The following is a 16,430-nucleotide window of genomic DNA, read 5'->3' on the forward strand; positions in this document are numbered from 1 at the left end:
TTCCCTTCCCTTCCCTTCCCTTCCCTTCCCTTACCATAACCAGTATGGAAACCACATTTGTATCAAAATGTATGAAGTGTATGTAATTCAATATGCACTTATTGAAACAATTAAATAAAAAAGAAAAATCAAATAAGGCATATAAAAAAAAATCAGCATCAGCCTTATTTGTATTACTTACTCTGCAATCACGGTTCACAGCCTCAGGAACAGCACCGATAGAGATCTGGCTGGAGAGGGTGGCAGCGATCAGTTGTTTACACCATTCCACATGAGAACCTGTAGGGCTGAGATGTACATACATGGAGCCAATTTACAGCATGATCACTTAGTGCCATGTCAAATGTCTGGTTTAGTGGCCCAAATACAGACCCTCTTTAATTCAGTATATTTTTCTGGAGGTCCAAGTAATTTGGTCTGATAAACTAGCATTAAAAAAGAATGTTCAGCTTATTTGAGTCCATATTAATCTGTGAACAGATCTAACTGCTGTAGGTTTGTTATGACAGACCATCATTTATGTGACATATTACCCATAAAACCAAACATATGATAGTTTGCCGCTCCATGCAGCTCTCTCAGTCTCTCAGACACGACCAATTACTACTCCTCTTGCCCCCTTACCGTTTCCAACAAAAAAAAAAAAATGTGGAAACTTTTTGATGATCCCTCATATTTTATTCTATGGTTGTTTCCTGAGAAAATAATAAAAATAAGATTAACTTAAAATTCTTAGATCACAATTAGGTGTTCCACCGCCACAATAACCAGAAATACATATAAAATGATTTTTTGAATTGGTTAAATCAAGCTAAAATTAAGCTTTTGGGATAGCCTTCCCAATATTGTTTAAGCTTGTCAACAATATGTTTACTTTACAGATAAGTTGAGTCCTAGCCAACACTAGCCATCCTGCTGAGGGGTCAAAGATTCAGCCAGGGGTTCCAAAAGTTTGGTAATGACTGTCGACAGTTGCTGACATAGTAAAATTAAGATATCACACCAAAAAATTTACCAAAGGACCACCACAGAGCAGGTATTATTTAGGTGGTGGATCATTCTCAGCACTGCAGTGACAATGACATGGTGGTGGTGTGTTAGTGTGTGTTGTGCTGGTATGAGTGGATCAGACACAGCAGCGCTGCTGGAGTTTTTAAATACCGTGTCCACTCACTGTCCACTTTATTAGACACTCCTACCTAGTTGGTCCACCTTGTAGATGTAAAGTCAGAGACGATCGCTCATCTATTGATGCTGTTTGAGCTGGTCATCTTCTAGACCTTCATCAGTGGTCAGAGGACGCTGCCCACAGGATGCTGTTGGCTGGATATTTTTGGTTGGTGGACTATTCTCAGTCCAGCAGTGACAGTGAGGTGTTTATTTATTTATTTGGAATTTTTACGCCATGTTAAACACCTGTGTGTCATTTAATGGCAGGAACTGGGTATTATATATCTGTCATTTTTTTTTATCTTGTCTTTATATTTGGTCCATTTTATATTTTCATTTTTATGGTTGCGAGGTAGGTTAATACTGTTCTTGTGTTGTCTTGTGTAAGTAAGTAAGTAAGTAAATTTTATTTATAAAGCACTCTTAAAACAACTTACGTTGACCAAAGTGCTGTACATCGAATAAGCATACATAACACAACATTATGTTAAAAAAAGAACCAAATAAAAATACAGAGTAAGAGACAAAATAAAACAGATACAAATAGACTAAACAATTAAAATTAACACAGCTCCTCACTGTTCAAATGCCAGCTTATAAAGGTATGTTTTTAGGAGTGATTTAAAAACAGCGGCCGAAGGTGCTTGTCGAATATTAGGAGGTAGAGAGTTCCATAGCCTCGGAGCATAAACTGCAAATGCACGATCGTGTAAGGATTTATTTTACGGTTTCAGGCATGTGCACTTGTCTTTCCTTTGTGTATTTAGGGCATTCTATCAAAATGTGTTTTATAGTTGTAACTGTTTGGCAGGTTTTACATGTTGGTGGGTTTTCTCCTTTTACCAGGTATTGGTGGGTTACCCTGGTGTGGCCAATTCTGCCTCTTGCGTATACGGTTTGGTCTATGCGTCATAGAGTGAGATGTTGAAAAACTCCAGCAGCGCTGCTGTGTATGATCCACTCATACCGGCACAACACACACTAACACACCACCACCATGTCAGTGTCACTGCAGTGCTGAGAATGATCCACCACCCAAATAATACCTGCTCTGTAGTGGTCCTGTGAGAGTCCTGACCATTGAAGAACAGATAAAATGGACAGTGAGTGTAGAAACAAGGAAATGGCTTTAATGTTATGGCTGATCAGTGTATACAATGCTTGTTTAGGTTTGTATTCCTCTCAGGGTATTGTATTGAAAAGTCGCTTTATTTATACTCTGAGCTTCTTGTGTTGAGCATAAACAGGCCTATATAATGTACAAAAAAGATAGTAAAATAATACACATACAGATGCTCTAATGAGTAGTTAAATGTAAACAAGCTTAGTATTTAATAATGTAATACGTCTCTAAACAGGGAGGCTTGGTGGACAGGATGCACTCGCTTCTCTTTATGTACTCAGTAGGCGGTGTCGGCTGTGTATAGCGTATTAAATGCGTTAAATACACAAACATTGTAAACATTTGTATAAAATTAAGAGAATATATATATAATTACCTGTCTAATGAGTCGATACTTTCTTGTCGGGTGGTGATGTTCGCTCCGATATTGCGTGGTTTTCTCAATACCGGTGGTCCTACCGGACTATCCGAGCCAGAACCCGCCTGCTTCTCCATCTTTTCCGCTTCCTGTCTCCACACTAGTCGCTATTCCGGAATATCAGTGGATCTGTGTGTACAGCAGGGCGACGCTGGAATGCTAGTTCATTTTTAAGATGCCATCAGTACTGTATATGATCTTCTTCCTCTGCCTGGTAGAGGAAACGCCGTCACCGCTTCCTGCTTTCCTTTTATGCAGCTAAGATAGTGTCTGTTTATTTATGGCGAGGAAGCAGCCATTTCACTCAATGTCCAGTACACACTGCTATCTTAAAGCAGAGCACTGATACCACTGATGTTTTACAGCATAAGCATCTCTGTATATTCCAGTAGCTAGGTTGTGGTACACTCAGGCTAAGCACATGTGCAGTGCATAGTCAATATACACCTATGAGGCATAACATTATGACCACCTTCTTAATGTTGTGTTGGTCCCCCTTTTGCTGGCCCGTACGCAACAAACTGTGATGCACTGTGTATTCTGACACCTTTCTATCAGAACCAACATTAACTTCTAGAAGAAGATATACTTTATTTGTCATATATACATATACAGTACAATGAAATTCTTTCTTCGCATATCCCAGCTTGTTTGGAAGCTGGGGTCAGAGCGCAGGGTCAGCCATCTTACGGCGCCCCTGAAGCAGACAGGGTTAAGGGCCTTGCTCAAGGACCCAACAGTGGCTGCATAGCAGAGCCTGGATTTGAACCGCCAATCTTCCGGTTGATAGCCCAAAGCTCTACCCACTAGGCTACCACTGTCCCTTCTTCAGCAATCTGAGCAATCAGTGGCTCGTCTTTTGGATCGGCTCCCCACGTGCATCAATAAACCCTGGTCGCCCATGACCCTGTCGCAGGTTTACCACTGTTCCTTCCTTGGTAGGGTTGCCAACTTTCAGAACTGGAAATAAGGAACACCCTGGGCTGGCGGGTTGGCGGAAGGCATAGGGTGGGGGGTGGGATGGTGGCTGTTTACCTGAGTGGTAGCCGGGGGTGTACACGGTTAGGGTTGCACCTGTAAAAAAATATAACAGGCCTTACACCTTCATAGGAACATTATCAAAATGTTTTATTTAGGCTGTTTAACATATTTATTTTTATATTGTTTACATTCTTTATAGTAATAAATCAGAACCATATTTTAGAAAAAACAACATGCATAAAGAACATCATGTAACATTTTTTCTCAATAGTGCAAACAACTAGTGGCGTAACTAGGAGCTCATGGGCCCCAGTGCAAAAAGAAATCGTGGGGCCCCTCAACAAATGTCATATATATATATATATGTTATAAGTGTTTTATTTCATATATATATAAGTGTTTGCTATGTACAGTATTTCCTATTTGGCTTGCCATAATACATGCATAAAACGTGCAGCCAACGGGTGGGGCAGTGAGGTGGGTGGTTGAGTTCATGTCGTGGAGGGTGGAGGGGCCCCCTCTGCCATGGGCCCCCTCTGCCATGGGCCCCAGTGCACCTGACCCCGGAGTTACGCCACTGCAAACAACATTTTTACATAATCCATCTTCACACTGACATGCAGCCCCGGTTCTGGACTGCGTTGCTTAGGGGGGCAGTGAGAAAATCTGCGCCCCCATAGCGCAGGCCCTGCTTGTGATACTTTAGTTTGGCCCTAAGCCGGATTCGAACCTAAGGCGAAAAAATATACGCACGATCCGCTCTGCCCACTGCGCTACTCAAACAGCGGAGTAATAAACAGGTTGTAATGCTGAAATGCCTGCGCACACACGGCGTTACTAAGACTAAAAGTAAAAACTACTTAGAATAATAACCAAACGCTTTCTAATCCCCACGGTAGCAGCAGTCTCCTTCTGTTTTATACATATTGGCCTGTCTCAGTCTAATCTGCAGCATTTCTCTCCCATTGATAAAAATACGGAACAAAGCGCGTCCCATATCAGTTCAATACGGAACACCACGTTTAGTTTCCAAATAAGGAACGATTCCGTATTTTACGGGACGGTTGGCAACCCTAATCCAAGGAGAGCACGCCGCTGCCCACACCTTCTTCTCATCCACGCTTCCTGCACGGGTGTCTCTTCTGCCAATCAGGGTCCTTACACAGCGTATGAAGACCCACCCACCCACATATAATCCGGTCCCCACCCTGCAGATACGGTGGGCAATTAGTATCTGCTGCAGGCACTGCCAATTATGCCCGCCAGATGGCGCCTAGCCGACTGGTGGCAACACTGAACCTCATATCCCGCTGCGCCACCTGGGCGCCCCCCTTGGACCACTTTTGATAGATACTGACCACTGCAGACTGAACACCCCACAAGAGCTGCAGTTTTGGAGATGCTCTGACCCAGTCGTCTAGCCATCACAATTTGGCCCTTGTCAAACTCGTTTAAATCCTTTTTTTTACCACTGGGGACAGTGGTAGCCTAGTGGGTAGAGCTTTGGGCTATCAACCGGAAGATTGGCGGTTCAAATCCAGGCTCTGCTATGCAGCCACTGTTGGGTCCTTGAGCAAGACCCTTAACCCTGTCTGCTCCAGGGGCGCCGTAAGGTGGCTGACCCTGCACTCTGACCCCAGCTTCCAAACAAGCTGGGATATGCGAAGAAAGAATTTCATTGTACTGTACAACTGTATATGTATATATGACAAATAAAGTATATCTTCTTCTTTTTCCTGCTTCTAACACATCAACTTTGAGGATAAAATATTCACTTGCTGCCTAATATATCCCACCCACTAACAGGTGCCGTGATGAAGAGATAATCAGTGTTATGCACTTCACCTGTCAGTGGTCATAATGTTATGCCTTGTCGGTGTAGTGTCTACAGCACACAACATGAAAACCTTCATTGATAGATTAACTAGAAATTTGCCATATTAATGTTCTGCTCACCACATTTAGTCTATTTGTGATACTTTAATACAAAATAGAGCTGAGCGGTATGACCAAAAATTTGTATCACGGTATTTTTTACGGTATATCACGGTATATATACAATATTTTTTTTTGTATGACTGGGACTTTTTATATGTCTGTGGCTGATTATACTATCATAAGTACATAAAATATAATATGTTTTAATTTCGCCAAGTATATAATGAAGGTTTTGAGTACTATAAGCTTTCCTTGGCCCCACAAAATGACACAATATATATATTGATGGAATCAGTACGCGTTGCAATAAATACAGTTTTTACAGTTTATTTAATATTAAAGTATTGTACAATTACCCTTAGCTCTCCCTTTAACGAATAAAATTACATTTGCTAACTCCACTGTACAACTTGACTACTGGTCTGTTGTAGAAAAGTGGACAACTTTATATATCTCCGCTTCCAGTTCGCTTATAACGTTGGTTTAGCAACTGACCTGAAGTATTTTCGCCCTGTAAGACATACCTGGAATCTACTGTTTTAATTATTGCTCTGAAAGCTTCTTTCTCAACTGTCTATAGAGGAATATTATATGATTTGCTGCCTACTGAAGCCTACAGCTGTTGTATTAACTGTACTACGGTATGGTGGTATTTGAAAAATCCATATGGTATGAGGAATCAAAGACAGTATACCGAATGTATCGTCATACCACCCAGCCCTAGTACAAAAAGCACGAAATTCATCTTTTCTACTCTTCAAGCTGACCACTCGCAGCTGTACGTTGCTTTTCGTTTTGGCATGTTGACAGCATGAAAAGTTATTTAAACTTGTATGAGGGTTGTATGACTTTTTTTTTTTTTTTAACTCTATTGAGAATTTCAAAAACAAATCACATCACTTTTCTACAGTCACCTTCCTTTGCAATGCATTTTTCCCAGCGTCGCACCATTTTAATGCCCTAATGCAAAAATTTTTTTGGTTGAGCGCTTAGCCACTGATGCACCACTGTTTTCACATCATTTTCACATGAAAATCTTCTTCTTCTTCAAGCTTCTTTGAGCGGTCCAAAAAGGTGGAAATCAGATGGCTTAAATCCAGACTATAAGCTCTCTTAGACTTGACAAATTACTCCTCCCACCTTCACCGTTTCCAACAAAAATATGAAAGTGTGGAAACTTTTTGAAGATCCCTCGTAATTAACTAGCATTTAAAAGCTGGCTGTTCCGCAATAAAGTGGTGGCTTTAAACCAGTGAAATACAAGTCATTTCTTGTTTGTTTGTAAACCAATGACAGGCAAATTATGATTATTACAAGCATCCGGTTAGCTTCCAAACAAGGACAGGCAGATGAAAAACCGTCCCGTCCACCCTATAACTGGACATATGGACACCCTACTAAATAAAACATATCTTTGTTGCTCCAATAGGTTCTTCAAAAACTGACCTTTAAGTTCTTTATCTGAAAGAAAATCCACCAAACAAGTCTGCAATGGACATGAACAGGCCCACTGTGGGCTGGTCTAAAGCAACTTGCTGATTTGTGACACCCAAACATTATCTGGTTTGCCCTTATGGACTTTACGTTGATATCTTCACTGCTTATAATCTGCTAACAAGGGGCCCATTCCTGGTGTGGACCCAGAGTGGGCTCACACATGTAGACTTTTCCAAGTCAATGCTGATGACAGTCAGTAGTGGGCCAACGGGACATGCTTAAAGGGATAGTATTGGATCAGGATAGAAGAGAAATAAATTAAAAACCTGCATTTGCCAAATCAACACTGGAGTGGTTTAAAATGAAGTAAACTGAGTGTACTGCATGGCACTACTCAATGCTGTGATGTATCCTTTGAGTCAGGATCCCAGTCAGTCTGCAAGTTGTGGATTCTGAATTCATCAAGCAAAAAACATCCAGACCATGCTGCTGTCTCTTCTATAGTTGATTGTTGGTGTTGGTTTTGTCCACTATGCCTAATGAATTAAGGTTTAAAACACTGATTAATTAGCAGTCCACTAATTAGCAGTGGTGCTGCATTGCCCAAACAATCCTCTTTTTTGAGTCATCCATCATTTACACATATACACAGGATTTTCACCTTTACTTCCATTTCATATTTTTATATTTTTATATTTTCTATAGTTTTTATATTGCACAAAACTGCACCTTTTTAAAATTACAATGTAAATTGCACATGCTAAATGTTTACAATGTTTTCTATGTTTACAGGTATGAATGTGTGTGTAAGGAGAGTGTGAGCTGTGTGAATAAGATTGTCTTTACTGTATTTTTCGTGCACTGCAAGCATCTGTGTAACCAAAAACAAATTCCTTGTATGTGTGAGCATACTTGGCCAATAAAGCCCGATTCCGATTTTTCAGTCATCAATATCCCACTGGTGGCTAGTCAAGTGTCTTTTTTATTTTGACATCTTAGCAGTTCTTTTCTTACATCCATTTAACCTGTTAAGCCTGCAGTTGAAGTTCTTTACAACTGAAACCAGATTAGATTACTTCAACAAACATTGATCTGTGCTTGAAGGTGTTGTCCTGTGAACTGCTTATCTCACAAGCTGTCATCTTTCAGAAATCTTTCTCCTGATGCTATTTTGGCTTTGGGACTACCACTACTTTCTGTCGGAGTTCCTGCAGATATATAAATGCTTTTTGATAGTGTAGAAAACGGTACACAGAGACATCTTGGATTTCATTTTAGGAAAGGCCAACATGTTTAAGGTTTCTGTTTTCTTGCCATTACAATCACAATGTACTTTATCCTGCAGTTCAGGTCTGTTGAACACACTGACACAGAGAGTGTCTGTTCCAGCACTGAGTTTAGATGGGATATTTGTCGATAATTAACAAAATTTGGTATGCCTGTAGAAATCATTTGCATCACCTTTCAAAGCTATCAATGACTTGTTTGAACTGCTTTAACATCAATAAAAACTGGAAAAATGAGTGTTCCCATAGAGTATCTATTTAAAATGTGGGGGTGGATATGTTTAGTTGCAAGAAAAAGTAAGTGAATCCTTAAAAGTCTCCTGTTTTTCTGCATTGATTACTAATAAAATGTGGTCTGTTTAAGACATATACAAAAACACAATCTAACCAAACCAGTAACACACGAACAGTACTGTTAACATCTTTCATTAAGCACATTGAGTAAAGTGAGATGCAAGTAAGTGTTCAATTCTCCAAGTGCTAATTGTTGTAATTAAAGAGATTAGACTGGAAGTGTGGGTTTCAGATTCCCTTTCCTTATTAAATAAAGGTACACAAAGTCTGCAACTGTTCTTTTTAAGAAAGATTGGTAGTGTGAACCGTGCCTTAATGCAAATAACTTTCAAAAGATGCATTATAGACACATGAAGCTGGAAAAGCCTACAAATGCATTGCTAAAGCTATTGGTGTACACCATTCCAATTATTCCAGGTATTTAAAGTAAAACATTTTATTGGAGAATAAAAGAGCAGCAGTCCAAGAACTCCATAAACATGCAACAAGACAATGACCCAAAGCACATAAGTAATTCAACTAAAGAATGTTTAAAAAGATTTGTTTTGTTATGGCCAGGTCAGAGATTATATGGACATACTTTGGCCTGACCTGAAGATGGCTGTATATTGAAGAACTATCAATGGAATATTGATAAACCAAAACACATTTGCAGAAAGAATGGTCCAAATAAATCCTCAACATTGTGCACAACTTATTTGCAGCTACAGTAAATGTTTGGTGGAGATGACTGCTGCTAAATCGGGATCCACAGGTTATTCACTTCAGTAGTTCACTTATTTTTTCCTCTGAACTGTGGATGTTTATTTAACGTGCTCAATAAAAACAGTTTGCGTGTTATTAGTTGGATTGTCTATAACTGTGCCTTGGATAACATTCAAATCACATTTACCAGTAAGATCCATGCAATTTCGAAGGGTTTACTTACCTTTTTTGCTACTGTATGTTTGTGTGAGGCACAAATTGGGTATAAAAATGGCACAACAAGAAATGATGATGCACAGCTTTATGGTTCAATCCTGTCTCGAATTTACCATGTTTTTAACATGTATTTAAAGGTTTCCTCTCACCTCCGAAAAGCATGCTGGTAAGGTAACGAAAGTGTGTAATGCCATGACAGACTGGAGCACACCAAAACAGGCGAATTGTTAAATAGACCAAAAAAAAAAAAAAATCAATGGCACATGCAGCACTTCATCTGTGTGAAAATCTTTAAATTAATTTAATCAGCATTATTTACAGAACAAGAGGCGGTCATCAAATAGTGAAGAATACATGATGGAGTAGAGAAACACAAAATAAGGATTTCTAAAAAGCCAAAACAAAGATGTCAATAATCACTCATTTCCCTAAAGAAAATAAAACATATACACACACACAGATGAGTGTAGATTCCTTCACTCAGTTTAACACTCACAGCAAAGGGTTTGTGAACAAATTTCCCTACAGTTGAAACAAATCTGCCATTGTTCTCAGTCTACAAAAGTATAAAGCAAATCTAAATGCCCAGTAAAGAAATATGTTGTCCACTAAATACCAACAGCTCAACCAATCAAGACATTTTATCACTCTTCTTTTATAAAACTGTCAAATTTTACACTAAATAAAATAAGTATATTTTACAACAATATAACTTCCAACAGTAAAATAGGCTTTTGTTGAGGTAATTACATGGTCATGGTGCTTGTACAAAATAAAAAATAGATCCCCTCCCTCACCGCAAAAAACCCACAACCAACAGCAAAGTGTTTGTTGCTTCTGTTTCTGCTCCTCGCAATACGGTTTAAACTTCATTTCCTCATTGAGGCCAAAGACATCAAAAGGTCAGCTCTTCTAAGGCAGCATTAGATATGGCACCGAGGTGCCCTGATGAGCTGCTCCTGGAAGTGCCAGCCTTAATTAATATTTGCAATGGGTAGAACTGACCTTGGAACAGCTCAAGAGGGCAGCTTCTCCCAAAACGCTAGCTTCAGTTTATCAGCAGAGTGAAAGCTGGAGACTCCATGGCGATTGTATGTCAGTCTTAAGACAAAACCCAAAGCCACTGGTGCATGGTGACTCAAAAGTGACCCTGTCGATCGGAAATGGAAGCCGAAAGGATTTCTCCTTCATTGCCACTGATGCCGCCTGCAGAAAAACACTCATTTTGCTTATAAAATGTCTACTTGAGGTGTTGAGACACCTCAAATAGAAAAGGCACAGAACTGGTCTTAGCCCCAAAACCCTGGTTCTGTTTTCTAAGCGCACCCGAAACATCTCAGTTCATGTTCCAGGCTGCAGCTAATTGAGCAGCCATTGCTAGATATGCCAGAAATGTTTAAATTACATTTGCGCAATGTCTCAACTTACTGAAGACTAATGCTCTGTGGTTAGATACTATTAAATTCATGTCACAGTTGTGACCAAGTCTATGCAGACTTGAGATCCGAACCTCTGGTTGATACCGAATTGTGTAGATAACAACTCTACATCAGGCAAACTCTCCCAGTAGTATCATTAATAAAAAAGTGAACTTAACACTTCTGTTTGTCCATCACTAGCCCATACTCTTGTCACCAAGAATCAAAATACAATTCTTTTACACACTCTACACTGTTTTCCACAAAGTCCAACATGTTCTGTGTAAACATTCTGAATACCCTCATTTATAATCCTCCATCTCAACCTGTCCAGGCCGAGCGTCTTCAATAAGTTTAGAAAGCGCTACAGCTCATAATAGAAATGAAAACATCGTGGCATGTCTTTAAGGCTTCTTGCTACCTATAACTGACTATTGCGCTATGAAGGCTGTACTGTGACATTATTGCATAATCGCGTAGTTACAGGTTATTACTGACATCACTACTAACCGTTATCATAATTATTACTATTGTTATGTACAAAAATTCCTGCTTCTATTGTGAGTCTATTAAATCAAAACGGCGTCTGCAGATGTGTCAAGTGCTGATTGGGCGAAGCAACATTAGGGGTGGAGCTGTTGCTCAGGTGAGGAGAAGGGGTGGAGTCCGAGAGCTGCAGCTTCTCCAGTTTTTTCAGATACTCTTCTCGCAGTGCCAGAAGCTCCATGTAGCGCTGCTCCACTGGATTTTGCTGCCAAGACACACATACCACAGTGATTTTGGTTTTATTCGCATTGTAGTCATTATTAAAGTAATTGCCCCTTTCCGATCGCTTCAGTTGTTGTCTAACTGAATGATTTCGGATCATTAAACAGAACCTATTACACAAAAGGAACTTGAGTGTACATAAGTCATGCTTTACAAAAAAAAGGAAGTTCGTTTTGTTACAGGAACAAAGTTATACACCATGTACTGTATATCCACCTTGTAAATCAATTGCTCACTCGGTTTTTAATTAGCTAGCTCACCACTTTTCAGAACTGATTTCAGCCCTGCAGAATTTTAATCTTGTATTAAATCTTCCATGAGAACACTGTGCTATTTATTCATACTCTGGCACTACATAGAAATACAGGGCACACTGTATGAATTTTAAAATATGGGGAAGGTGGACAAGTATTCAACCACTTTTGTTTATGTTATATGTTATAAGTGCCTATTTTCAATACATTTTTTGTACATTTGAACTTGTACTTACAAACAAAAACTGTTTAAAATAAAACTAATAAACTAAATAAGAATTTAGACATTATATTCAATGCTATGTGAGTAAGGTGTGGACAAAAAGTTAGGTGAGTAGTCAGCTATCTCAAATAAAACACAAGCGTCAAGTTCGAGAATGTGCACGGAAATTGAAGGACATGTCTAGACGTAACGCGTGGTGGATGTGGCCTGTCAGGTCCACCTGATGCACCTGATGTTGAAGATAAAGCAGCTCAGGGAGTACATTATTAAATGAGCTAAGCTAAGATGAATTGCTTCTTGGTCAAAAGTGACCTGTGGAATCCTGTCATTAAATATTTGGTTGTTAAGTGATCTTATGGCTGCCACTGACACGTTTGTACCAGCCTTTATTAGGTAATTGTTTTTCCACAACACATGGAGTTTTCTTTGTTCCTCTCATGAGATTGCTAAGACCACTGGATGATTCTGTCCATTCTCCTATAGCCAGGAAGTTTGAAACCTCCAGATATTACTCCCTATAGTGTCTTTACCAATGTTCAATGTCTTAAAGATCTTGTCACTATGGCCCTTTTGGTCCAATGAAATCATCTCTCTTAGCTTTTCTCCTTCCTCTCTCAGCTCCTTAGATTTCACCACATGTTGAACACATCACAGCTGAAGCAAATTAGGGTGGTTATTAAGTTCCTGATGGTTTAATCATGCTGTAGCCCAACTTTAGGTCATACAGACTAGTTGTTTTGTTTCCTTGGATTTTAACATGTTTAACACATATTTGTAGCATTTATAGCAATAACTGTAACATGGCAGCATTAACTAAATATCCTCCTATTCTACCATATTTGATGAATAAGTTTACTGATAAAAACGTCATTTAAAGCAGATTCTAGCTCTGAAGAAACTTATTTTTTAATCCTTATTTTCTTTAAGGGGCTAAATATTTTTGACTGCAATTGTAAATACTAAATGTTTTATGTAATTACAGACCAAAAACAATTTTATTATAATCTAATCACTGTTATAATGCATTAGACTGATTTTAAAGTTGCTTAATTTCCAACCTATCTGTTCTGACGGATTGTGTTGCTGTATATCAGAGGAGAACAATCCGAGTCATATGAGGGGAAAAAGCTTTAAATTTGGGGCACAGTTTAAACAAAGCTTTTAGAAAGAAAAAAAGAAAAGAGTTCCCACCCCAAAAGCACCTTGTATGATCAGAAATACATTAACATTTAACTCATTTACTCCTATCAGCCATTTAGCCACCAACATTACAGAAATATCTTTGTACCTGGTGCCGTATACGTGGGTTCCAGCGGATGTAGTAATTCACCCAAAGCTCTAGGTGGCGCATGCTGGCTACAGGGTAAAGTACACGGCTCGACTCCATTGTGTAAAAGGGATTCATATAGGAAGACGCGTCACTGTTGATCATAGACCATAGAGACACCGTCTTTGTCCGGACGTTCTGGAAAAAAAAACTTTTAATTACCTTATTTCTGAAAAAATATTCACAGAAAAAAACCCAACCGAACATACAATGAAACAGTTTTCATGAACTGATTTACTAGATTATCAGGTATCTACTGACATTTACTCATCTCTTGCGATGCACAATTTATAGACATCTCAGTAGTACAACCCCTGGCAAAAATTATGGAATCACCACTCTTGGAAGATGTTCTGTCAATTGTTTAATTTTGTAAAAAAAAAAAAAAAAAAAAAAAATCACAGACATGCCACAAAACTATCATTTTTCAAAATGTCAACCTTCTGGCATTAAGAAACAATAAAAAAAAGAAACTAATATAATAGTTGTGGTCAGTCACAATTGCTTTTTTTAGATCAAGTAGAGGAAAAAAATATGGAATCACTCAAATCTGAGGAAAAAATTATGGAATCACTCTGTAATTTGCAGTTTAAAAACAAAACATCTGCAGCAGATTAGATTTGCTAATTATTCTTCAGTTTAAAAAGAGTGCTTACACCTCGGAGAGCTGTTGCACAAAGCAGATTGTCATGAAACATGGTTCCAACACAAGATATGTCAGTTGAAACAAATGAGAGGATTATAAAACTCCTTCAAGAAGATAAATCATTGTGGAATGTCGCAAAAAATGTTGGTTGTTCCCAGTAAGCTGTGTTTAAAATCTGGACCAAGTACAAACAAAATGGGAAGGTTGTAAAAGGGAAGCACTGGTAGACCAAGTAAGACATCAAAGCATCAAGATAGAAAACTTAAAGCAATATGTCTTGAAAACAGAAAATGCACAACAAAACAAATGAGAAACAAGTGGCCGGAAAGTGGAGTCAATGTCTGTGACTGAACTGTAAGAAATCACCTAAAAGAAATGGGATTTACATACAGAAAAGCCAAACAAAAGCCACCATTAACACCTAAAAAGAAAAGAACAAGGTTAAAGTAGGCTAAAGAAAAGCAATCGTGGACTGTGGGTGACTGGATAAAAGTGATCTTCAGTGATGAATCGCGAATCTGCATTGGGCAAGGTGATGATGCTGGAGCTTTTGTTTGGTGTCTGTCCAATGAAATTTATGAAGATAACTGCCTAAAGAAAACATGTTAATTTCCACAGTTGTTGATGATATGGGCCTGCATGTCGGGTAAAGGCACAGGGGAGATGGTCTTCAATAAATGCCAAAGTCCACATTGAAATTTTGGACGCTTTTCTTATTCCATCAGTTGAAAGGATGTTTGGTGATGATGACTTCATTTTTCAAGATGATAATGCATCTTGCCATAGGGCAAAGGACATGAAAACTTTCCTTCAAGAAAACATATAATGTCAATGGCATGGCCTGCAAATAGTCCGGATCTCAATCCATTTGAAAATCTCTGGTGGAAATTGAAGAAAATGGTCAATGACAAGGTTCCAACCTGCAAAGCTGATCTGGCAACAGCAATAAGAGACAGTTGAAGGCAGATTGATGAAGAATACTGTTTGTCATTAGTTAACTACATGCCTCAGAGAGTTTAAACCATTATAAAAGCCAGAGGTGGTGCAACAAAGTAATAATGGTGCAGTGTTTTCTAATGATTCCATAATTTTTTCCTCAGATTTGAGTGATTCCATATTTTTTTCCTCTACTTGATCTAAAAAAAAGCAATTGTGACTGACCACAACTATTATATTTGTTTCTTTTTTTATTGTTTCTTAATGCCAGAGGGTTGACAGTTTGAGAAATGATAGTTTTGTGGCATGTCTGTGATTTATTTTTTTTCTACAAAATTAAACAATTGAAAGAACATCTTCCAAGAGTGGTGATTCCATAATTTTTGCCAGGGGTTGTAGCAACAGTAGAACGATTAAAAATTTTCCTTGCTGCAATTGCAATTGACGCCAATTCAAGACGCCAATTTAATAAATCTATTAAGAAGTTTGAACACCGAACACAAAACAGAACTTTCTGGAAAAAACACTATTCATATGGTCACTTGGGGTCAGAATCGACTTGATGGTGCTTAATGTAATAATAATTGCAATTTCGTTTGACCAATGAATGGTCTGTACTGTTTCTCTGGCCACCTTTACATCCCGAGAAACCTTTACCTTTATAGGGTAACCAAATTTAAAAAAAAAATTTGTTTATGCATTTTTCCCTCTTTTTCTCCCAGTTTATCGTAGTTAATTCCTCTTTCGCTGCTGGAGACTCCGGTCGTGTCCGAGGAGGGTATTTTTGCCTGCCTCACGCACCCTCAGATGCATACACAGTCCACCAACCCCTTCTAATTCACCCACACATTCGGTGAATTCGCACACGAAGAGCTACGCACTGATCTACAGGCACCTCAGGCTACTAACCAGGGTCCTTACACAGCGTTGAAGACCCCACCCACTTTTTCAGTCCGGTCTTTTTCCCACCTGGCAGACTTTAATGGCCAATTTTGTCTGCTGCAGGCACTGCCAGTTATGCCCGCTAGAGGGCGCCCAGCCGACCGGTAGCAGAGCTGATGTTCGAACAGGGGAGTTTAAAATCCCAGCATTGGTATGCTAGCAGAATATGCCGAGTAGCCATATTTAACACAGTAATTAGGCAATTCCACCTGCATACAGCCTACTGTTCATTGCACTTTGGCCTTTCTAGTATTAAGTCAAATGAAATGGTAAATCAATGGCGTTTATAAATCTGATAAAACCAGCAGTGTATCTCTGCTGATCACACTTAGAAAGCACTGCTAGGTG

General features: G+C 39.0%; 2 protein-coding genes across 6 annotated transcripts in view; both read right to left on the reverse strand.

Annotated features, from left to right (window-relative positions):
• The window catches only part of mtmr1a (myotubularin related protein 1a), a 29,022-nt gene extending 26,156 nt beyond the window's left edge, over positions 1-2,866 (reverse strand). For all 5 annotated transcript variants that reach the window (XM_062994178.1, XM_062994176.1, XM_062994175.1 and 2 more), the window contains exons 1-2: positions 2,670-2,866; positions 182-287 (exon numbers count right to left, since the gene is read on the reverse strand). In XM_062994178.1, the coding sequence (XP_062850248.1) occupies positions 182-287; positions 2,670-2,788 (225 nt within the window). In that variant the 5' untranslated portion in view covers positions 2,789-2,866. The remainder of the gene's footprint in view (positions 1-181; positions 288-2,669) is intronic.
• A 6,980-nt stretch (positions 2,867-9,846) lies between these two features.
• Positions 9,847-16,430, reverse strand: part of mtm1 (myotubularin 1) — a 43,323-nt gene continuing 36,739 nt past the window's right edge. The window contains exons 14-15 of the mRNA XM_062994179.1: positions 13,520-13,696; positions 9,847-11,737 (exon numbers count right to left, since the gene is read on the reverse strand). Coding sequence (XP_062850249.1) covers positions 11,561-11,737; positions 13,520-13,696 — 354 coding nt within the window. The 3' untranslated portion in view covers positions 9,847-11,560. The remainder of the gene's footprint in view (positions 11,738-13,519; positions 13,697-16,430) is intronic.

This window comes from Trichomycterus rosablanca, chromosome 4, assembly GCF_030014385.1.
Source record: "Trichomycterus rosablanca isolate fTriRos1 chromosome 4, fTriRos1.hap1, whole genome shotgun sequence".
In the NCBI taxonomy this organism is placed as follows: Eukaryota; Metazoa; Chordata; class Actinopteri; order Siluriformes; family Trichomycteridae; genus Trichomycterus; species Trichomycterus rosablanca.